The sequence below is a fragment of the Notolabrus celidotus genome, chromosome 1 (assembly GCF_009762535.1).
Source record: "Notolabrus celidotus isolate fNotCel1 chromosome 1, fNotCel1.pri, whole genome shotgun sequence".
Classification (NCBI taxonomy): Eukaryota; Metazoa; Chordata; class Actinopteri; order Labriformes; family Labridae; genus Notolabrus; species Notolabrus celidotus.
Window position 1 is genome coordinate 36,278,642 of NC_048272.1, and position 24,233 is coordinate 36,302,874.

The window sequence follows — 24,233 nt, forward strand, 5'->3', positions numbered from 1 at the left end:
TCTTACTCTTTTCAAATCGAGGTTTCACAATAAAACATGTGATTATTTTATAATAAATGAGACATGGTTACATGTTAAACTACCCAACAATGAAGTAAGTTGTTCAGCTCAGCTATTACTGTCATCACATTCATCCATTGTCAATGATAATCATGTGATTTTAAACACTATTGATTTAGCTCTCCTAACACTGTCCTCTATCACATGGACGTTTATTTCAGAACATATCTTAAAAACTGACCCAACACTTTGTACATAATATCTAAAGCAGCCAGATTATAATAATAAAATAAATGAAAACAGATGTATTTGAAGAGTCAGATTTTTCTTTGTATTAAGAACTGAAAATGTAATTACTGAACAATTCAAGGTTGTAAAAATACTCTGTAATAGTTACGACATATAACTTGAGTTCTCCTCATTTAATAGATTTCAATCCAGCTTGTTTATGTCTGTATAATTAGTTGTGTCAATTTATTTTGGATTAAATAGTCTATATTAATCCAGGGTTCTATGTGTATTTATAAAGAATATAATTATGATCTTCATAAATGAAAAGATACTGACTATACACTGAGCACTTTTAGTGTTATAAGGTTTTAAAATAGAGCTGTCTCTGTTACTAAAACAAACTACATTTCCATGAGATGAATATAGAAAGAAATAGAGATATATCTTAAGTAGGCTACTTGTGTCAAGTTATGGAAGAGGATTAGGACCACTGGAAAACAAATAAAGTGCAATATATATGTTTTTTTAATTCTGAGATTAAAGTCAGAATTCTGAGAAAAAAAGTGACTTTAATCTCAATATTCTGACTTTAATCTCAGAATTTAAGAGATATACACTACCAGTCAAAAGTTTGGACACACCTTCTCATTTAGTGTTTTTTATGTATTTTAATGATTTTCAACATTGTACATTAATACTGAAGACATCAAAACTATGAAATAATCTGGTTTTGCCATAATCTGGATACAACAGTTGTCAAATAGAGCTATCCATCGTGTACTAACCCTACCTCTGGACAACACAACTGATGGTCTCAAACACATTAAGAAGGCAAGTCATTCTACAAATGAACTCTTGACAAGGCTCATGTTAATTAGAAACCATTCCAGGAGACCACTTCATGAAGCAGACTGAGAGAATACCAAGAGTGTGCAAAGCTGTCATGAAGGAAAAAGGGGGCTACTTTACAGAATCTAAAATATAAAACATATTCTGCTTTGTTTAACACTTTTTTGCTCATTAAATAATTCCATATGTTCTTTCATAGTTTTGATGTCTTCAGTATTAATCTACAGTGTTTCAAATAATTAAAATAAATACAAACCCTTGAATGAGAAGGTGTTTCCAAACTTTTGACTGGTAGTATTTATATTGCACCTTAATCCTCTTCTGTATAAAGTTGTATTGCTTCTTCTACATAGTAAAATATCATAGTGTCACTTACTTGCTGAGTTTTCTTTAATGTGACCCTACCTTTGGATGAAACTGATCTAATGTACGGTCAGTCAGTCAGTGGGCGGTCCTTCAGCCTGTCCGTCAGTAAAGTGTCACTTCACCAGACCGTGCCCAGACTGGGCGACTCTTGAACTTGTGTTGACTCTCTCCGTTGGCAGAATGTGTGGCTGTGTTTGACAGAGCTCCCTGAGCAGCTGGCTCCTCTGTCTCTCTCTGTCTCTCTCTGCAGCCATCAGGACATCAGACCGACATGAAGCTCCCGGACGAGCGGGTCTGGTCGCTGTTTAAGCGCCACTGGCAGCACACCCTGACCTACTGGAGCGTGTTCTTCAGTTTCGGCCTGTGCATCGCCTTCCTCGGGCCCACCATCCTGGACCTGAGGTGTCAGACCCAGTCCACGCTGCAGCAGATCACCTGGGTCTTCTTCTCCCAGCAGTTCTTCCTGCTGGTGGGCAGCAGTCTCGGAGGACTCTTCAAGAAGTCGTGAGTGGGAGCTCTGAGTATCATCAATAATACTACTACATAACTTATTTTAATATTAGTTCAAGGAATCAGATATTCCTATAATACTCAGATGACACTTATGTCTGTGGTACAACTAGGACCATATAGCCCCACGGAACACTGTAATCTTGTGTTTTGTGGAGTCCTTAATATATATATATATAATTTTCCTAAATACAATTCTGCATCTGAGAGAGACTTTTTGGTATACAATTAATCTAGAGTATATTCATCAATGTAAACATAAAAAAACACGAATTAATTCCTCAATAAATGTAAGAAAAGCATATTTAATATCTATATTTTGTCACCTTAAAAATGTGCGTGCCCATACTTGAACACTTCTTGAGACAGAAAGTTTAAATACTATAAGTACATGGAAAATAAATTGATTTTAGACATTTACATCAATTTCACACATAATGTGGTGAGATCATGGGCCAGCAAAAGTCATGAAAACACAGAGCTGTGTGACATTTTTTTCAAGAGCTTTATATTTCTGAGTCAAGGAAATACGGCCAATTAATTTTTTTACCAATAAACATAAATTCAAATTCTGAATATTTCCAATATTTATATTGGATAATAAATTACTTTTAACTTATTCCAGTATATGATGGAGCGAAGATTCTAATAGAAGGAAAGCAGACTATTTTATTGTTATAAAAAAACTCAAATAGAGCTTGTTGCTGATTTGATTTTGGCAGAGTAAGAAGTTCCTTTTATGGGCGGGGTTTCAAGAGTTTGGACTCTTAAGTCAAGAATTCCTGAAATCCTTCTTACAGCCCAGCTTGCAGTTAAATAGGTCTGTAAAGTTTCTATATTGAGACGTTCATGCAGTTGCACTGTATTCTAAATTTGACTGTCAAATCTGAAATATTCAAATGACAGATGGTTGATTCAGGCTTTACTTCACACATGGAGCCGTCTGAGGTGTGCATGTGAGGTGTTTTCATTACATAATACATAATGCAAAATGACACATTGTTTATTTTGGGAGTGATGAATATGATTTCTTCATCACAGATATGTTTTTGTTAAACGATCATTCAGGTGAATTACAGAAGGTAGACATTTTGCCTGTCTTCTGTAAGCTGTCAGAAAATGATGAACAGATTAAACCTCTCAAACCTCAAACTACAGAAAGTGTTTCTACTGATCTGCAACATTCAACCTTTCACTCACTCTCATTGAGCCGTCACTCCACATGAAAACCTGTCCATCAGGATCTAATTTGAGTCATAACACACCTATAGCCATACTTCAGGAAGTAATTTAAGGTTGCCAAAGGGCGCTTCTTCATGTAGACGGCGAGCACCAGGAACTGAACCACTTATTTAATGATGTCATAAAAAGTCTGGGTGAAGAAGCTGCACTCTCTTAAAGGATTAATATCTCATTAACCTGGCCCTAAATATTAGTAGGAATATACTAACGGACTGTTTGTAGGAATGTGGTTATAAACAAATAAGGATTCTAACTGATGGTGGCGAGATGTTTAAGTTCAGGGGATTGTTACGTTGTAAATTTAGTATTTTTCTAATTCATTTTTTATATTAGAACACTATTTGGGTGGAGGCTTCAAATAAGCTCTCTGGGTTTTCTGCCTCTTCCTGCACATTATATTATTTATCTTTGCTATTTTTTTTGTATATATTTTCTTTTAATTGTGCAAATAAATAAACATAAACATAAACATAAAAATACTCAGAGAAAAGTGAGAATTTATTATCCCAGGACTATGAATATCGTACCTTGTGTCACCCCTGTCTGAAATCTGTCTAATCCCAAACTTGGAGACATTTCAGCCAACAAGAGAAAGCACTTACCTGGTAATGGGGTGAGATAAAAGGTCAGGGAATTGCTAGAGTCAGGAGGGTTCATCTTCTTGGGATCATGACTATATGTTCAAAAAGTGCATAGAAATTCTTTCAAAGTTCATGTCTTGTCTCTGAGATTTTTGCAACTTTAAAATTTTGATAGAAGAACATTTTATTTCTTGCACACATACATTCTCCATTATATTGATACTTCTAAATGACTAAATCACGTTCTGAAACTTTATTGACTGGCTGTTAAAAGTGATCCGGGGTCCTTTTCCATTCATGCAATATGTAGTTGGCCTGTTTGGGAAAGATTTATTATACAGCAAAACCCAGCCCTATAGACTGTCTTTAAGAAGGGCCTGACCAATTGTGGACTTTCTGTCACATATAAGAAAAAACAAAAGGAGGACCAAAGTGCAGACTTAAGTTAAGGTTTTAACAAACAAAACAACACAAGATGAAAAAAACAAATCTTAATTTTAACCAAATCCAGGAAACACGACAACACGATAACACTAGTAACACTCGGGTAACACTAGGCATTCAGGTAAGAGAACATACAATAGAACATGACACAACGTAACATTCATACACAATAAAGGGAGGAAACACAGAGACTATACATACACTGGGTAACGAGTAAGGGGACACAGGTGAGAACAACAAGGCACAGGTGTAGACAATCAAAAAAGGGAGGGGAAACACAGGAAGTAAAACTAAAGTTAACACACTTGGAGATTCTACAACAGAAAGCATTAGACAAAAACACAGACAATGAATACACAGACATGAGAGTATACAAAAAAGAACATATAACACAACGGAACTAGAAACTAAATAGAAACAAAGAACAGACCAAAACATGACACTTTCAATCAATCAATCAATCAATCAATCAATCAATCAATCAATCAATCAATCAATCAATCAATCAATCAATATTTATACAGCACCAAATTCCAACAAACGTTATCTGAAGACTCTTTCCAAACAGAGCAGGTCTAAACCTTACTCTATGTTATATTATTAACAAAGACCCAAAATCAAGACAGGATAAGATCCAGTCCCTTCTTAAAGACAGGACTCAGTCTGATCTCATCTTAATCCACCATGAGCAGAGCACTTTGCAGCATTTAGCAAGTTACAGTGGCAAGGACAAACTTTCTTTAACAGACAGAAACCTCCAGCAGGACCAGACTCATGTTAGACACACATGTGATATGAAGACAAGTGATGATTTCATATGAACAGACATGAACTAGGATTTCAGTATCATTTAGTAGTAATCTCAAAACACAGCTCTCAAGCCGCCGAAACCCGGGATCAAACCACGGACCTTTAGATCTTCAGTCTAACGCTCTCCCAACTGAGCTTTTTCGGCTTTATATCACTGGAACTACTCATGATCCCAAGAACATACTTCCTTTAACAGGCAGAAACCTCGAGCAAAACCAGTCTCATGTTAGACACACATCTGCTGAGAGTGAGTTGGAGAGAGGGATAGAGGGAGATGAAGAGAGAGAGAGAGGATAGTGGTGAGACAGATAGTAGTAGTTGTATCAGCTGGAGCCTGGCACGTCCACAGCAGCAGGCCGTCTACGGCAGAGATCCAGAGGAACCTACAAGACAAGGGAGCTCAGGGACTCCAGAAAGGTCTGTGGTTAGTAACTTGGACAGGGAGAGTTAAAGTAAGTGGTAGGCAGAGAGAGGGGATGCAAGCATGTCAGTGAGTCAGTTTCCCTTGCAGTCTAAGCCTATAGCAGCATAACTAAGAGCTGGTCCCAGCCTGATCCAGCTCTAAATATAAGCTTCATCAAAAAGGAAAGTTTGAAGCCTACACTGGAGAGGGTGTCTGCCTCCCTGACCCTGACTGGTAGATGATTCCCAAGGAGAGGGGCCTGATAACCGAAGGTTAAGGAAGGTTCTACCTCCTATACTACTTTTAGAGACTTTAGGTAGGACCAGCAGGCCTGCATGTTGGGAGCGTAGTGTTCTAGAGAAGTAATAGGGCACTATGAGCTCTTTAAAATACGAGGGTGTCTGATCATTAAGAGCTTTGTAGGTCAGAAAAAGGATTTTAATTTCTAGTCTATGTTTTATGGGAAGCCAGTGTAGAGAAGCTAACACTGGAGAGATGGACTCTCTTTAATCAGTATTCAAGCTGAAGCTTTTGGACCAGGTGAATAATCTTTAGAGACCAGTGAGTGGAAGAATCCTCATGTTACACATTTATAGGTTGATCAAGTGAATTTTTGAGTTGGGGAAGAAATAGACTTTGAGTTTACACCTATATGATCATGCAGACATACTTTCAGAGATACTGTACTGTACAAAAAACTTCATATTAAGAATGTGCAAAATCATTATGTGGTCGGCTAAACTAGCTGGATGGTGCTCTGATATGATCTGCAAATGATTAATGCTGTGCTGTGAATATTAACCATGAAGAACCATAAGAGTGTGTTCTGAATTAAAACTAAACAGACAAAATATTTTTTAAAGCACCATAAGTAGTTTTTCCTACATGATACGGTACATTTGTGTATATTGCATCACCACATAAAACATGCCACTATGTTTGTGTCCACTAATATAATGTAAGCATTGCTAATCTAGCACTGCTTAAAAAGTTGTTTCACAATAAAGCTGAGACTTCCTCATGATATCATCTCAAACATCTCTTATTCGTGCAATTTAAAGGGATTGCTCTGAAATGCTGTTGTCCTCTGATGAACTGGTTTGACACATAATTTAAAGTCTCATGAGCTCAGTGATAGTTCAGTGCTGCCATTCATTTTTACATGCCAGTGATTACTGTCACAGCAGACTTTGTCCACTCCACTGGTTATTTTCCGGCCTCTGTATCAGAATCCCTCCCTGATAAAACACCAGTGACCTGGGACAAGGTGAAACAGAGAGAGTGGAAAGTTGGCAGGGGAGGATGAAAGTAGCAGGTGAAGATAATGTGGAGGTGTTCTGCTGCTGTAGGCTTGTGATAAAACCACTGTGTAAATAAAAGTTATTGGAGCAGTGAACCATCAAGGTGACTTTACTCAAATAACAGGAGACTGTTACTGCTCAGGTGTGAGTATGTTGCTGTTATTCAGACTGAATGAATCACTGTATTATATCATGAAGCCATTGACTGAATACTGTCTTTAATCTTCTGGGTGTGTTGTCATCTCTTTTGTCCTCTCCAGACTCCTGTCCTCCCTGTCAGCACTCCTCTTCTGCACTTTCGTCATCTCGCTTGTGTTTGCCGCCATACCGCTGTGTGACCATGTGGTGCTGTTGTCTGTTGCCATGGCGATTGCTGGTAGCTCAATGGGAGTGATTGACACCATCGCAAACAGGCAGCTTGTGAAGCTGTACCAGAAGGACTCGGCCACCTTCCTGCAGGTCAGAGAGAGTGTGTGTGTGTGTGTGTGTGTGTGTGTGTGTGTGTGTGTGTGTGTGTGTGTGTGTGTGTGTGTGTGTGTGTGTGTGTGTGTGTGTGTGTGTGTGTGTGTGTGTGTGTGTGTGTGTGTGTGTGAGAGAATGGGTGTGGGTGGGTGTGTATGTTCCAGTGTATTGTTGTCAACAGAGAAAGCAGCTACATATGTAGCTGTGGATGTACAAATGGACCAGAACATCTCAAATATGTACCAATGCAACCACAAACTATAAAAGTTAGACACAAATTTTCTGTGGTGATAATATTATCAAAGTATTAGCTTCTGCTTTACAGCTCGTCACCACCTTCAGTCACAAACCAGTCATATGGGTTAGAGTAAGGGTCTGTAATGTTTTTGTTTTCATAGTTTTTGCTGAACTAGGCAGCTTAAACTGCAGTAATCAACATGGATAATGGGGACTTTAAGGTCTAAAGGAGATCTATGCTCATGTCTCCTCCCAGGCTTTGCATTTCTTCATAGGCCTCGGAGCACTGGTCAGTCCCCTCGTGGCTGATCCTTTCCTATCAGACGACAACTGTGTCCTGGGGACCAACCTGACTGCCAACTCTTCCTCCTCTTCCTGGGACCTCCAGCACCTCCGCAGCAGCATGGCCGGGCAGGGTGCAGTGCCTCGTCACATCTCCCAGTACCCTCTCCACACAGAGGGTGTGGTCATCACCAGGGTGTCTTACGCTTTCTGGATCATGGCTCTTATCAATGTGAGTCTAAGTCAACATTGATATTATCTACAACACTGTCTGTGTCATATGATTCACAAAGGTAAATAACAGCGACTCATGTAGCTGCTGATTGGTCGAGGTGTGAAACAACTTATAGGTTTGTGATTTGACTGAGAAGAAAGAAAATGCATGACCAGAGATATCAAAACAGAAACAGGTTCTGCTGAGAGATACCTCCGATTTATCTGCCTCTGACATGAGCAACAGTTTGTCAGCCGTAAATTAGCTTGTACTCATCCAAGCCTATACTGAGAGCAGGGCAATAAAAACAATGTCAATATTGAAGTGAAACAGGAAACGAAAAATGAGCAATCTGACGATCAGATTTCAAGCTATAAATCAGACGGATTATTTAAGAAGCTTGAATTGGAAAGTGGCTGCACAGTGGTACAGTGGTGCCTGGTTCAATCCCAGGAGCCTTCCTGTGTGGATTTTGTATGTTCTCCCCCTGCATGCGTGTGCTCCTCCACCTCCCTCCCACAGTCCAAAGACATGCTTGTTGGGACAATTGGTGAGTGTCAGTTGCTCTTAAGAAGTTTGTTAGATCTCACTGGTTGACCTGTTGGGTACAAAGATACAATGGATAAAAAAAGAACTACAACTACAGAACACGCTAGAACTACAATACTGAAATGTGCCAGTTATGCCTCTCACATTTCCAGAAAATCAGATTGAAACTAGGGATGTCCATTTTAAGTATTCTCCCTGATCAATCTTTGGAAATGTTAAAGATCAATTATCGATTAATCATTAAAAAAAATCCGTCAAAAACAATGCCAAAAGCATTTTTCCCCTAAATCAAATTTTTCTTTGGGACACAATGTATATAACTGGTGGTATTGAATAGCTACGGATCATTTTTAGGCATACAAAATGTTACACACTCTGAATTTCAACGTGTGGAGCAGGCTCATAAAAATAATCTCCGCAGACATACAGTCATATAAAGTGAAGGCTCAGACTTCAACATGTGGATTTACTGCAACAAGGGAACTGAACTGAAAAATATTTCAGACTCACAGTGTCCAGTTTTCTGTCTACTCGTTCTTATTGAGAGAAATAAGCATGTGTACATGGTCAGGTGTCAGCCGGGAGGTCAACTGGGTCATAACCAGTTCGGCGGCAGAGAAAAAAAGCGCTCGTGGAGACCTGTCAATCAGCCGCAGCCCCCAGCTGAGCGTCTCCGCTGTGAGCAACACCTTCAGTCAGCTGATTCACATCCAAACATGCTTTAAACCTAAAACACCTCCCTGATAGCTGAACCAAATATGAGACCACATGATGTTTGTTATACGTGATAGAAAATCTAAACAAAAAAACTTGTTTGAGTTAGTTCTTAACATCCCTAGTTGAAATAAAATGGAACTAACATGTAAACATGATGTTTTGGTGCATTTAATAGAATAGTTTTATTTTTGTTTCACAGATGTAGTGGTTTCTTTATGATACACTGATACAGATTAAACTCAACTCAACTCAAAATGTATTGTCATTCATCTGGATGACTTGTGTACAGCTGAACGAAATTGCATTTCTTGCATGGCAGGTGCAAAGCGGTGCAGGTGCAAATAAAACGGCAGACAATCAATACATGGACGACATAGACAGAATATAAAAACAAGACAAAACAACAACATGAAGACAGACTAGAAAAGGGCTGACTATGTGAGTTAAAGTAAACTAAATAGGTAAATATAGTGAATAGATAAATGGGTAAAACAAATTTGTTCAGATCACTATTTCTTTTATTCTGTACAATGTGCTAAACATGACGCTTCCTCATGTTGTATGAAAGAAACAGGAGAATCTTTCCCAACAACATTGATATGATACATTCATATTTTTTTTATTAATAGGGCAAACATTTGAACTGAAGATAACTATGATAAAGGAGACTTTTGCTCAATGGTAACTAGGCCACCGAAAATGTTTGGCCGAAAATGACCCAAAAGTGCATTTTTCGGTTTTCGGCTGAAACACTTTTTTCACAATAACAACATGGCCGAAACAGAATTGTGATGACGCAAGCAAAAACCGTGGTCTGAATTGCTTTGTGCAAAAGCGATTCCTGCAGCGCAGATCTTGAGTTCCCTGCGACATTCACTTCACACCAGTGAGTCCTAATTGAGAACATTCCCTCTCTTCTTGCCCCCTTTGAGCAGCTAACTAAAGAGATCAGCTTCTCTGATGCATCTGTAGCAGACGTTCTTCCTTTAACTGCAGCACTAAAGCGTCTTCTAAGCAAAGAGGTTGAGATGGACCACGGCGGGAAAACAATGAAAAGTGCACTCTTAGTCTGTCAGCACATGTTTCACTGAGATCTATTCAGATCCTCTGCACTTCATCGCGACTGTACTTGATCCACGTTATAAAGATCATTACTTGGATGTGGGAATAAAGCAGCGCAAACGAGAAAGGATCAAGGCCGCGATGGATGCGGAGAACCCGCTCAGAGACGGGAGAAGCGCACAAAAACTTTAAAAAAAAACATGACAAAGCGGCCTACATCTTCTAAGCTTAATTCTTTAAGGACTTACAAAAGATGTTTTTTCAAAGTCACATCTGAGGATAAAGAGCCTAGAAAATGCCTGTGCAACACAAACAGAAAATGTATGGCTTAATCTCAAATACAAGGAGTGAAATGTTACAACTGTCCCCGGTCTCCCTACTAATAATTGCCGTTATAATTTATTTCTGTGTTTTGGTTTTTCGGTTTTCGGCTTTGGTTTCCTCATTTTGGGTTTCGGCCAATCATTTTCATTTTGGTGCATCCCTAATAGTAACAAGACAGTGATACCCGCAGCTCTGTGAGGTTTAAACATGAGAGCATGTTCAAATCTGCTACAAAGCACAGCATACAGCAGAGTTTAATAAGCATGTATTTGATTATTTGAAGGCAGTAAACAAATAATGTTGGAGCACAATGAAAAGTTTGTTCACCTTCATGTTCAAGTGATCAATATTCATCTCATTGAAACATGTCTCAACTAAAGATTATGTCAGAGATATCTGATATTGAAATACAGCCAGAGTCTCTGAGCGGCAACAAAATCTACTCTCAGAAGAGTCCAGACTCTGTGGTTTGAGGGGGTGGAGATGTTGTCGATGATGTCGTCTGAGGCTGATGACAGATCTGATCACAACTGTGAATTAAGGGCAGTGATGGGGTGACAAAGATAGAGAACTGCAAGACTTGGCATGATGGGGAGAATCCTGACGTCTTGAAGCTGTGAAGACTGGGCGGTGATGGGGAGGTGGAGTGTTGCAGTGCTATAGGATGACTGGGTGATTCATATAGCTGATGACTACAGGAAATATGAGTGAGCATGCTCGGAGGAGTGGAAGCACAATGAATGGGAAAGGGAAAAATGAGACAACAAGCAGAATGTAATCTTCCTGACTGAACTTTAGCTAGAGCTTTGAGTAAAGATTAGAATTGTCACATTAAAAGTAACAGTGATCAGTTTCCTCCAAAAATCCAGAAAAGCTTCAGCCCTGTTACCTATGACAATACTGGTCCTGCTGGAGGTTTCTGCCTGTTAAAGGAAGTTTGTCCTTGCCACTGTAACTTGGTAAATTCGATCATGGCGTCTAGTTATAGTAGTGCAGAGCAGAAATAGCTCAGTTGGGAGAGCGTTAGACTGAAGATCTAAAGGTCCCTGGTTCGATCCCGGGTTTCGTCAGTTTGTGAGCTGTGTTTTGAGATTTCTCCTAAATGATACTGAAATCCTGGTCCATGTCTGTTCATATGAAATCATCTGTAACTTGCTAAATGCTGCAAAGTGCTCTGCTCATGGTGGATTAAGATGAGATCAGACTGAGTCCTGTCTGTAAAATGGGACTGGATCTTATCATGCCTTGATGTTGGGTCTTTGTTTATAATAGAACATAGAGTATGATCTAGACCTGCTCTGTTTGGAAAGAGTCTGAGGAAAACATTTGTTGTGACTTTACGCTATATAACAATGATTGATTGATTGATTGATTGATTGATTGATTGATTGATTGATTGATTGATTGATTGATTGATTGATTGATTGATTGATTGATTGATCAGCCTAACTTAAGAGCAGGCTGATAAACACTGAAAATCTTTTCTATTCTTTAAAGCTATGCAGAGTGCATTTTTTTCTTGCTATTATTTGCATTTATTTAGATGCTATAAAGTGTGATATGCCTCTCAGATAAAGATAATCTCCAAGAACTGCTGCTGCTGTGTTTTCTGTTTGACTAGGATCTGTTTCAAGCAGAGGTACAGATAACAGCCCGGATTCTGCCTGTAGGAGGAGACGCTTGTATCAGCTGACAGGAAATGTTGAATAACAAGTCTCTTTATGTGTGTGTGTGTGTGTGTGTGTGTGTGTGTGTGTGTGTGTGTGTGTGTGTGTGTGTGTGTGTGTGTGTGTGTGTGTGTGTGTGTGTGTGTGTGTGTGTTCACGCAGCTCCCTGTGCCTGCAGCTGTACTAGCGCTGATGTTCCATGAGAGACTGCTGCCTTGCTCCAGCAGCAGTCAACCTCTGCTCGACAAAAACTCTCCCTCCAGTAAAAGTCACATCATGGACAGTGAGGAAGGTAAAGCTTGAGCTGAACTATGTGTGTGCGTGTGTGCATATGTGTGTGTTGTAAACACTATTTCAGTGAAGCTACAGACCTCTCTCTGTCTCTTCAGGTCATGGGAGTTTGTTTGGCTGCTGTCATCCTGCCAAAGTCCGAGGTCATCCAGCTTCCTTCTTCCTCCTCCACGCTCTGGGCGGGGCCATCCTCTTCATCACTGATGGGATCATAGTGAGACTTACTGCTAACACTTAACACTGATACACAAAAACATGAAATACTTTTTTATATGCCAACTTTGAGAAGTGCAGAGAAGTTGTAGTGTTAGAGGAAGAAACATGAGGCTGAAATCCTACATGAGGTCAAAGTTTCAGATGGATGCCTGCGTCTTAAATGTAAGGTAAAGGTCATTATTGCAGTTTTATCTGCTGAATTGGATTGTTTACTGTTATAGTAAACAATTATTGCTGCAGCAGAAATGCATGACTTGTGGTGGCAATAAAACTACTTAATCATTGTCCCTTTGCCACAACTTGTGTCAACTTCCCTGAGGCGTGCTTTAGTCAGATTGGAACAAACAGACATGATACAGTTACATTTCAAAACACTTAACAGGTATGTTAGATTGGTCAAAAATGATAGACACATTTTATAGATTCATATTTTACCAAAGAACCATCACATTTGAAGCTTTTTTCCTAGAGTCAAACTCAACTCAACTCATTTTTATTTATACCTAGAACCTTTCATACATTCAAGCATGCAGCCCAGCGCGGTTCACAAAAGAACAGAGAGAGAAAAAAACAGCAAGAGGTAAAAGTGGAAGGGAACAAGATTTAAAAATCATGACAATGAAATTAATCTAATAAAATCAGAGAAGTGAACAGAAAAATAAATTGATATAAAAATGAAATATGATATAATAAGATAGAATAAAATAAAATAATACAAAAATAAAATCTAATATAATAAGGTAGAATATAATAAAATAATATAAAAATGAAATATAATATAAAAAGATACAATAAAATAATATAAAATAAAATATAATATAATAAGATAATATAAAATAGATTCATATACAAATTAAACATAATATAATAAAATAGCAAAAAACAGATTAATACAAAAATAAAATACAACATAATAAGATAAAATAAAATAAATAAGAATGATGTTAAAACAATGGTCACAAAAGTAATAAAAGTAATAATGCAGTCCATGGCTAATTATAAATGACTCGAAGTTAAAAGCCAGATTAAAAAGGTAAGTCTTAAGTTTACTTTTAAAAACACTCCAAGAGCTCGCTGTTTTAATGTCCAGAGGCAGAGAGTTCAGAGTTTAAGAGCACAAAAACAGAAAGCTTTCTGGTCAGCACTTGTGAGGGACACATGAGGAACATAGAAAAGTTATCTGATGATTAGTCCACACACCTGTAGATACCCTGCAAACAGGAACAGCTGACAGCTGTTACCACATAGCTTCATGTTCCCAGTACCAATGCTAGAAATGCCACGGTGATCTGAAAATCATTTCCTGCTGTGCTTCTTGTCCTGCAGGGCTCCTACGCTGGCTTTGTCTACACTTACGCAGTGTCCCCTCCTCTGCTGATGGGTCACAAGACTGCAGGATGTCTGGACAGTGTATTCTGGGCTTCTATAACAGTAGGAAGACTGGCTTTCATCTACCTCTCCTGCAAATTCACAGCACCCAAGCTGCTCACCTTCAGTCTGGTAAGAACTCACAACTAAGTTAAAGAAAAAGACATCTAAATTAAATAATGAATCCCTTCTTGATTTCACAGTGCATTAGAGAGAAACAAGGAAACAATTTATCATATGAAACCATGCAGCAGATGTTGTATGAGAGCTATAATCAAATATTTGATCTGGGAATGCATAAAACACCATCAGGTGGTGTCCCTCAGAGGAGGATTAAATATGTACACAGACAACAGGATCTGAAAACAGAACTGCTTTGTCACACTCAACGTTTTATTTAGGCCCTAAGAACAATACAGTATCCTCAGACTCTGGATTCCTCTTAACTCTTTCTTATGGCCATTCAATGATGTTGCATTTACTTTCAGTGTGTTTATGTGATCTGTGCGAGAAATGTAAGCGTTGATCTAAAATGTGAAACAGATTTTAGCCAAAGATTCCAACACTGTAAGATTTTGAGTTATTTTTAGTGTTCTTTTACTCCAATATGAAGCTTAGACCTGTTGAGAAATCTAAAAACATGTCTAAGCCTCTACTTGACTACCTGGAACCACATCATCTGACACTTCATCACCTTTAAAAGTTGAAATGATCCTTTCCTGATAAGTTATCTTTCTTTTTAGCTGCTCCATGCTCGACCAGGTTAACAATATAATCATTGTTTTTTACTGTCTTCTGTGAGATGCTTGGTATGAGAGACAGAAAAGGTTAGTTTGTACTCATTTTCTAAAATCAGCTGCCTACTTCTGACAGAAACATGAGTCATGGGAGTGTAGGTTGTAGGGGACCTTGATATCTTATTCATAACATGAGATACCACACTGCATTATGCATAACAAGAAAATGAATTCACTGTAAATGAAGTGTTGAAAGCTAGTCGTCACATCAGTGCCTCAGGTCCTCAGTACCTACTCTGCCCTCTAGTGGTTTGAAAGGTGAAGAGCATAAAGCAACGCAGGAACAGAGTGGAGCATAAACTCAGACTTTAATCATTTCTGTGTTTTATTTTCTGTCATGTTGACCTGTCAGGGCTTTATTTATCCTGAAAAGAGACCTAGATTCAAGCTGTATATAAACAACAAATATAGGTTTTTGCACCAGTGACAGAGTTTTTCTCATACTTGAAAACGTTTTAATCTACCAAAATATAAACAAGAGTAAACTGAGTTCCATGTAACCTTAGAGCTGCATATGAAAAAGGTTGTTTTAAAGTAAGGGTTGCATCTTCAGCTCATCAGCCCAGTTTAGATACCAGAACACACTTTAATCGGACTGGACAAACATACTTGATAAAGTTAAAGTTGAAAACACTTAAAAGAGTTTATAAGTTTGGTCAAGAATGGTAGAATCAATCAATCAATCAATCTTTATTTACATAGCACCAAATCCCAACAAATGTTATCTGAAGACTTTTTCCAAACAGAGCAGGTCTAGACCGTACTCTATGTTCTATTATTAACAAAGACCCAAAATCAAGACAGGATAAGATCCAGTCCCATCTTACAGACAGGACTCAGTCTGATCTCATCTTAATCCACCATGAGCAGAGCACTTTGCAGCATTTAGCAAGTTACAGTGACAAGGACAAACTTCCTTTAACAGGCAGAAACCTCCAGCAGGACCAGACTAATGTTAGACACACATCTGCTGAGAAAATAATTTTATGAATTTATATAATTTACCAAAGTATCATCACATTTTAAAATTGTTCCTGGGTCAAAGTTATCTGAGCAGTAGTCAATGCATCCATAAATACACCCTAAAAGATGAGATTCTTGTTTTGCTCTTGGGTTTAAACCAGGTTGTGTGGGGTGCTATGATGTTTTCCTGCTAACCCATATCCTACTGCTCCTTTAAATACAGTGGCATAGATGTGTGCAGGGTCTTTGGATCAATTTAAGGTTAGATGTAGATTATGTGTGGGTCAGATGAGTTGATATCTGAACAGCAGTTCATATAGGATTTGCTTTACATTCGGAGTCTGTAACCTGGCTCAACCACTCTGTCTTTTGCCCATTTTCTGCAACATTCTCGGCCTTGTAATCCAAATACTGAGCAAACCAAACCAACACAACAAGACCCAAAATATGAGTTGAAAGTGGTTGCTGTCTTTACCTCGGGGCTGCCAAGAGTGTTCTGAGCAAATGAGCTATATACACAGATAGACAGATAGAGCCAGAGAGTAGAAAGCAGAGCAAACTGCACTCATAGTTCATGCTGTTAGTGTCAGTATAGCTGGGCTCTAGCTTTACCTGTCATGTAATGACTCAGCACCTGTGTAACATGAGGCTGCATTTTTAACCTACATTCCAAACTACAGATAAGACGATCCTATTCTACCCGACAGAGAAAACAGCTCTGTTTTCTCTGGGAGCCTTGTTTTCACAAAATGGCATCTATTTACAGGAGTGTAGAGCCGAAATAGCTCAGTTGGGAGAGCGTTAGACTGAAGATCTAAAGGTCCCTGGTTCGATCCCGGGTTTCGGCAGCTTGTGAGCTGTGTTTTGAGAGTACTCCTAAATGATGCTTAAATCCTAGTCCATGTCTGTTCATATGAAATCATCACCTGTCTTCATATCAGTTGATATTAAAAACGGTCACCATCTTGGGGATGAAATCTTTTCGCTGTACTTTTTGTGTATTATCTACTATCTCTCTCATCCCTATACTCTCTCTCTCTTATTCTCCTCTATCCCTCTTTCCAATCCCAATTCGGTCTCAGCAGATGTGTGTCTAACATGAGTCTGGTCCTGCTGGAGGTTTCTGCCTGTTAAAGGAACTTTGTCCTTGCCACTGTAACTTGCTAAATGCTGCAAAGTGCTCTGCTCATGGTGGATTAAGATGAGATCAGACTGAGTCCTGTCTGTAAGATGGGACTGGATCTTATCCTGTCTGGATGTTGGGTCTTTGTTAATAATAGAACATAGAGTACAGTCTAAACCTGCTCTGTTTGGAAAATGTCTGAGGATAACGTTTGATTGACTTATTACTTCAATCAATACACTTGTGGGCAGCTGGTTGGCTTGTGAGTTTAAAGGGACCCCACTCACAAGCGTGACTCCAGGCCATGACCCTTTAGTGCAAGTCATCCCCCTCTCTCTACTCCCCACATTCCCCATCTCTCTTTAGCTGTCCAAAAAATAACTTCAAATGAAACAATGTGTTCAAGCGGCAGTTCCAGCTCTTGTATGTTTATTGACTGAAACGATGAAGTGCACGATATGAAGTGTCCAGGAAATCTAAAGTACCGAGCTGTAAGGTTAACCCTGTTTCTAGAATCACATTTCCAGTTTGAATCTCTTTTAAATCTTCTCTTGACCTGAGTTCATAAAGGTCTCCTGCAACATTGCAACACACCAGGGTTAGGGCTGTGCATTCTTTGTGACAGACAGAAAAGCACGGACAGTCCTTTTTGGGACACCCTTTATGAGATCTTTAACGTAGAATCTGCAATCCTCTGAGATTTTATGAGATAAATCAGTTTGATTTTTCAACCTGGCCTCTAAAGGACAATTATCAACGCCGAAATAGCTCAGTTGGGAGAGCGTTAGACTGAAGATCTAAAGGTCCCTGGTTCGATCCCGGGTTTCGGCAGCTTGTGAGTTGTGTTTTGACATCACACTTAGTGGAGCCTGGCCTGTGTGGTCCGATCCACCAGAAGAGCTACTGGAGCTTAGGGTAATGGTTCTGATAGAAAGGTTACAGAACACACTGCTGAGTCATCCACCACATAAAGCGCCTACAATGGGCATGTTAGCATCAGCACTGGAGGTACTACTACCAGTTCAAGGTGGTGACTCGGCCTCCAAACTTCTCAGCTCTCAATTTAATCGAGCATCTCTGGGATGAGCTGGATAACCAAGTTTGATCCATGGAGGCCCGACTTCACAACTTCCAGGACTTTAAGGATCTGCTGCTAATGTCTTGGTGCTAGATACCTCAGCACACCTTCAGAGGTTTCATGGAGTTATGTCTCTCAGGTCAGGGTGTGTTTAAGCTGTTGTAGAAGAAAATATTTACAACACCTTAAATCACGACAGTTCAGAGGGCAGACTTTAGAACACATGCTCTCTGTGTTGTATTCATAGCATGTTCACAGCAGAGCAAAGTGCACTCATTCTTCATGCTGCTGTGTAGCTGTGCTTAAGCTTTACCTGTTCTGTAGCGACTCAGCACCTGTGTAACATGAGGCTGCATTCTAAACCTACATTCCAAACTGCTGAAAAGACGATCCTATCCTATCTGACAGAGAAAACAGCTCTGTGTGTGTTTATTCTGGGATTAGTTAGTTTACTTTGTCGATGATGGTGTCTAGTTTCAGTGCTGTAGAGCCGAAATAGCTCAGTTGGGAGAGCGTTAGACTGAAGATCTAAAGGTCCCTGGTTCGATCCCGGGTTTCGGCAATTTGTTTGCTTCTGAATCACGAGTCCTATTCTAGTTTAACTAAGAAGTGCTGTTGTCTGTATAAACTTGACTGATGACTGGGCATCTTGTATGTCCATGTTGGAGAGAACTGTTGTCAAAGTCTAATTTGGGTTCTTTATGTTCAGACTCTGTTGTTCATGAAAGAACTGACTTAGTCTTTCTAGAGTCATCATGTTCTCCTGCCTGACTTAACTCCCACATAGTAAAAGTTTTGGAAAGCACATATCTCACAGAGAATATAATCACCAATCAATCAGTCAATCTTTATTTGTGTAGCGCCAAATCACAACAAGCGATACCTCTATACATCATCTTTCCAAACAGAGCAGGTCTAGACCGTACCCTATGTTCTATTATTAACACCCAACATCAATAATAAATAATAATACACTTTATTTATATAGCACTTTTCTAAACAGAGTTACAAAGTGCTTCACAGAAAGGACACAATAATAATAGTAAATATAACCCCAATCCTTTTTTATACACATATATCAAGACAGGATAAGATCCAGTCCCATCTTACTGACAGGACTCAGTCTGATCTCATCTTAATCCACCATGAGCAGAGCACTTTGCAGAATTTAGCAAGTTACAGTGGCAAGGACAAACTTCCTTTAACAGGCAGAAACCTCCAGCAGGACCAGACTCATGTTAGACACACATGTGATATGAAGACAGGTGATGATTTCATATGAACAGACATGAACTAGGATTTAATCATCATTTAGGAGTACAGTAATCTCAAAACACAGCTCTCAAGCTGCTGAAACCTGGGATCGAACCAGGACCCTTTAGATCTTCAGTCTAACAGCTCTCCTAGCTGAGCTATTTCGTCTCTACACCACTGAATTTAGACGCCATGATCAAATTTAGCAAGTTACAGTGGCAAGGACAAACTTCCTTTAACAGACAGAAACCTCCAGCAGGACCAGTCTCATGTCTCCCTGTTTTAAATGCTGCTGTCGTTGTCTGACATCAGATCAGAGACATACTGTAGATGATGATAGTGTCCTGCAGTGTTGCAGCTGAGGATGAAAAGTCCTCTTGTTTATTGGGTTTCCACAGCTTATGAGTTGGAGAACATTTAAATGTGGGTCAGTTTTGATGTCTTTTTTCAGAGTCATTACTGATCATGTTCAGGGTCTGTTTGAGCCACATTACCTGAAAGTTGCACGGACACTTTTCACATCCTGTAACTTTTAATGTAGAAAAGGTGTTCAACAAATTGTTCCTATTCTACGCAGAAAGAACTGTAGTCTTTTAAATTTAGAAAGCAGCATCCTCACACAGTGCTGTGTGTGTGTGTGTGTGTGTGTGTGTGTGTGTGTGTGTGTGTGTGTGTGTGTGTGTGTGTGTGTGTGTGTGTGTGTGTGTGTGTGTGTGTGTGTGTGTGTGCGTGTCTCAGGTGGGTGTCATACTGGTGCAGTGCCTGTTGTTGATCTTCTACAGCAGCTGTGAGTTCCTCTTCATCGGTACATGTGTGTTGGGACTGTGCATCAGCAGTGTGTTCCCCTCCATGCTGGCCTTCACGGAGGACATACTGGATTATAAAGGTACACTAACACATGCACTGACTCACACACACGCACACACACACACACACACTCAACCACATAAAAGTCACATACTGAATGTAAAGACTACAGTCCTCACCATTCTTTTTTAATGATGAGTCATTGATTTTTGATATGGAGTTGATGTAGATACTTTCTTTCTTTATATTCTGTGTCAAAGGTTGTGCCACAACAGTCCTGGTGACATGTGCCAGCACAGGAGAGATGATGCTGCAGCTGCTCGTCGGATCTGTAAGAAAGATTTTCACCACTGTCTTAGAAAATCCTTAAATTTAAAAAACATCAATATTCACTGTGCTGTGCTTTTTAACACACTGCCTCTATCTTTAGACTTCAGTGAATTAATTTTAAGAATCAATAATGCACATTTAACAGACATAATGAAATCTTGCTGTTGAACTTGTCCTCACCTGCAGTTCAGAAGTGTTTTAGTATTGTTGGTAACTCCCTTGCAGCAGGGCAATAAAGGTCACAGGGATTAGCGTGGCTGCTCGCTGTGTCTGGATGACTTGAGTTTAAAGTAAACACTGCATTTATAAACCTGTTCTGAAGCTACGTTGCTTTCTAGAGTTGAGTTGTTTGAGATAAGAAACCATGTCTATGTGTGTGTGTGTGTGTGTGTGTCTGTGTGTGTGTGTGTGTGTGTGTGTGTGTGTGTATGTGTGTGTGCGTGTGTGTGGATGTGTGTCCTCCTACAGGTGATCCACAGTCAGGGAAGTTTCTTCTTCCTGTTGTGTTGTACGATAGCATCGTTCATCGGCTTCTGCCTCTTCCTGCTCTTCCTCTATACTCAGCACGTCCACACAAGTTTATATACAGGTAGGAAGGACACAGACTCATAGTGTCCAGTTTTCTGTCTACTCGTTCTTATTGAGAAATATTTTGTGAACCAAGCGAGCCGGATCCTCTCCTGGTGGTGAAGCTTTCAGCAGTGTGTCTGCCCCCTGGTGGCTGGCTGCAGTATAGGTCAAAAAATCCGTCTCAGCAGTCAAACTTTAAAAAATAAATACACGTTGTACGAATGTTTCTCACATCCGTATGCTGTGGTGATATGTAGTTAGTATTTGACTGTTTTGTGTCCAAGGCCTCTTTTTTCTGAAAAGTTTCTTTTTCTTTAGTTATTAGAGTTTTAAAAAATGGGGTTTTACTTCCGGGTTTCTTTTGATTCACAGCCGCCATAGACGAAAAAACTTCAAAGGACACACAGCGTCTTGTGACGCTACGATGTAGGGCGGAGCTTATTACAGTGGCTTCACAGGCTCTGGCTGCACAATGGTGGCGCCCAGTAGCGGGGTTTTTTGGCTTCAGAACCGTACAACGGGAAGAGGTGGAGCAACACAGCCCCCATCTGAGCGTCTTCGCTGTGAGCAACACCTTCAGTCAGCTGATTCACATCCAAACATGCTTTAAACTTAAAACACCTCCCTGATAGCTGAACCAAATATGAGACCACATGATGTTTGTTCCACGTGATAGAAAATCGAAACAAAAAAAATGTTAGAGTAAAATCTTAGCAATCAGTTAATCAACACTCAGTTACTTGTTGACATCCCTAGTTCACACCTTGTCTTTGTTTGTTGCGTTCTTTGACTTTAGACATTTCCTCGTCAAAAAATCACTGCAGTCAAAAATACAGTTTTTACTGCAAACTCTCCACTCTGTACTCTGAACACATCTTCCAACATGTGTTAAAGAAGTTTCTTGAATATTTCACAAATTAGAAAAAGGCAAAGTCTCTGTATATATGCCTGGATGCGGTAACATTCTTTTAGCTCTGTACACACATCGTATACAGTCAGTGACGGAGAGTGATTAGGGCTGCAAGAGTTCATTCCAGTGGTTGCAGGGGCGCCTGCAGGCTTTTTTGACCGGGGTGGCCCAACTGAGGCTCTGACAGAGACAGAGGTGGACTGTATTTTTGCACAAACATACACACAAATCATTTACCCATTATGGCATGATTATCTACTTGAATAACTATCGTTTTTGTTACTGTAGAAACATGGAAGTGCAAGATTGCAGCCTTCATGGAACGAGAGCTGTTACTTATGTAGATATAAAAGGTTCATTTTAAGTTAAAGACAAAAAAAGATGATGTTGTTCTTTAACTTGAGAAAACTTCAACAGTTTTACTGCAAACATTTGTCTCCCATGTGTACTGTGTACTTGGAACACATCCTCCAAGATGGGTTTGAAAGTCTCTGTTTTTATACCCTGGATGTCAATTAGTTCAGGGGTGTTAAACATAAGGCCCCTCAGAGGTTCCAATCCGGCCCGCGGGATGACTTCGCAAAGTGAAAACTTGCAGAGAAGACATAATACTTAATTTTTTTAATAAAAGTAACTGCTATTTCAAATTTGTCCTCTGGGGGGTGCATACAATCAAACAGCTGACAGAGTGCACCTTTTTCTCAAAGTGAGGAAAAAGAATATTTACAGTTACAGCATATCTGGTTGAATTACATAGACTTTTTAGAGCACTTCAAGAGCCAATCAACACTAAAGTTTACATATATGTAAACTTGTCAGAGTAGAAGCGGTGGATCCACTATTTTCGAAAGGAGCCTCATAGCGTGCATGTGCTTACCACACGTGGGTGCATCATAGCTGCGCTCCTTCACTACTATCACTAGCACTACACCCCTGCATACAACACTGTCCAGCAAACAAACTGTGCATGCTGGAGCTAAGGGGTCCATAATGGTCAACTTTACCTTTTTAATTATTATAATCTATCAGTTCTTTTGTGGTCAACATTACACTGTGCGTCAGGTGTTAAGGAAACCTGTGTGCTTGGTGAAAAATACAACAGCTGTATTTGTAAAAAGAGAGTTCATTAAATTTTATTTTTTCAGAATGTACTTGTACTTTTTTGCACTAAAAGAATAGGAAACATTTAGAGTTGTTATTTATAGGGTTATTATCATAGACTGTAAATAAAAACGGATATTGTTGCGCCCCCTCTTCCCATTGTACGGTTCTGAAGCCAAAAAATCCCGCTCCTGGGCGCAGCCATTGTGCAGCCAGAGCCTGTGAAGCCACTGTAATAAGCTCCACCGTACGGCGTAACGTCATAAGACGCTGTGTGTCCTTTGAATTTCCCCTCTATGGCCGCTGTGAATCAAAAGAAACCCGGAAGTAAAACCCCGTTTTTTAAACTCTGATAACTAACGGAAAAGACACTTTCCAGGAAAAAGAGGCCTTGGACACAAAACAGTCAAATACTAACTACATATCACCACAGCATACGGATGTGAGAAACATTCGTACGACATGTATTTATTTTTTAAAGTTTGACTGCTCCCTCATTCAAATGAATGGGGGAGACAGATTTTTTGACCTATACTGCAGCCAGCCACCAGAGGGTAGTCACACTGCTGAAAGCCTCACCACCAGGGGAGGATCTGGCTCGCTTGGTTATGTTATGATTTTACTGGTCCAGCCCACTTCAATTCAACTCGGACTTTATGTGGCCCCCGAACTGAAATTAGTTTGACGCCCCTGATTTAGTTAATCTCTGTACTGAGTCTACTAACCCACTCCTCTTATCTCCAGATTTGTCTGAAAACACAGAAATGAAAGAGAAGCCAAAGATTGAAGGCTCCTGACCTGAGGATCTATAGGAGACTGAGGAGAAGACCAGAGGACATAAAAAGAAGAGACTTCTGAGGACGATGAAGGGACCATGGGGACAAGAATCTCTGAAATCCTGGTTTCCTGGAGCTGAACACTTCTTACCCTGATGGAAGCCCGATGATCAAGCAGCTAACTTGATGACAGTTACTTGAAGTTTTTTAGTTTTTGGCACAATAAGTCTTTCGCAGTTTACCTCTGCTATAGCACTTTAATTATGAACTGTTGATTCTTCTGTGTGAATATGAATGAACTGTAAATATGACTCACCGGTTTGTGTGAGAGGAACTGTTGAGATTCAATGAAGCTGTTGAACATGAATATCAGATTATATAAACGCAGAACACAACAC

General features: G+C 39.6%; 1 protein-coding gene and 5 non-coding genes across 6 annotated transcripts; 5 read left to right on the top strand and 1 right to left on the bottom strand.

Annotated features, from left to right (window-relative positions):
* The first annotated feature begins 1,584 nt into the window (after window positions 1–1,584).
* On the top strand, window positions 1,585–24,230 carry mfsd4aa (major facilitator superfamily domain containing 4Aa). The gene is made up of 10 exons (XM_034688772.1): window positions 1,585–1,950; window positions 6,998–7,196; window positions 7,693–7,950; window positions 12,414–12,543; window positions 12,641–12,756; window positions 14,085–14,258; window positions 20,080–20,227; window positions 20,409–20,479; window positions 20,947–21,067; window positions 23,804–24,230. The coding sequence occupies exons 1-10, from the start codon at window positions 1,718–1,720 to the stop codon at window positions 23,854–23,856; spliced, it is 1,503 nt and encodes a 500-aa protein (XP_034544663.1). The 5' UTR covers window positions 1,585–1,717; the 3' UTR covers window positions 23,857–24,230.
* trnaf-gaa lies at window positions 5,106–5,178 on the bottom strand. Its single transcript has one exon. It is a non-coding gene; the product is annotated as a tRNA-Phe (tRNA).
* On the top strand, window positions 11,582–11,654 carry trnaf-gaa. Its single transcript has one exon. It is a non-coding gene; the product is annotated as a tRNA-Phe (tRNA).
* Window positions 16,662–16,734, top strand: trnaf-gaa. Its single transcript has one exon. It is a non-coding gene; the product is annotated as a tRNA-Phe (tRNA).
* On the top strand, window positions 17,768–17,840 carry trnaf-gaa. The gene has a single exon. It is a non-coding gene; the product is annotated as a tRNA-Phe (tRNA).
* Window positions 18,577–18,649, top strand: trnaf-gaa. Its single transcript has one exon. It is a non-coding gene; the product is annotated as a tRNA-Phe (tRNA).
* Window positions 24,231–24,233: the final 3 nt, after the last annotated feature.

What these genes read in the sequence shown, in the direction of transcription:
- mfsd4aa (XM_034688772.1), top strand. Translation starts at nt 1,718, where the DNA reads ATGAAGCTCCCGGACGAGCGGGTCTGGTCGCTGTTTAAGCGCCACTGG. An exon ending in AGCTGCTCACCTTCAGTCTG is followed by an intron (nt 14,259 to 20,079) that starts GTAAGAACTCAC and finishes TGCGTGTCTCAG; the next exon opens with GTGGGTGTCATACTGGTGCA. An exon ending in GGACATACTGGATTATAAAG is followed by an intron (nt 20,228 to 20,408) that starts GTACACTAACAC and finishes TCTGTGTCAAAG; the next exon opens with GTTGTGCCACAACAGTCCTG.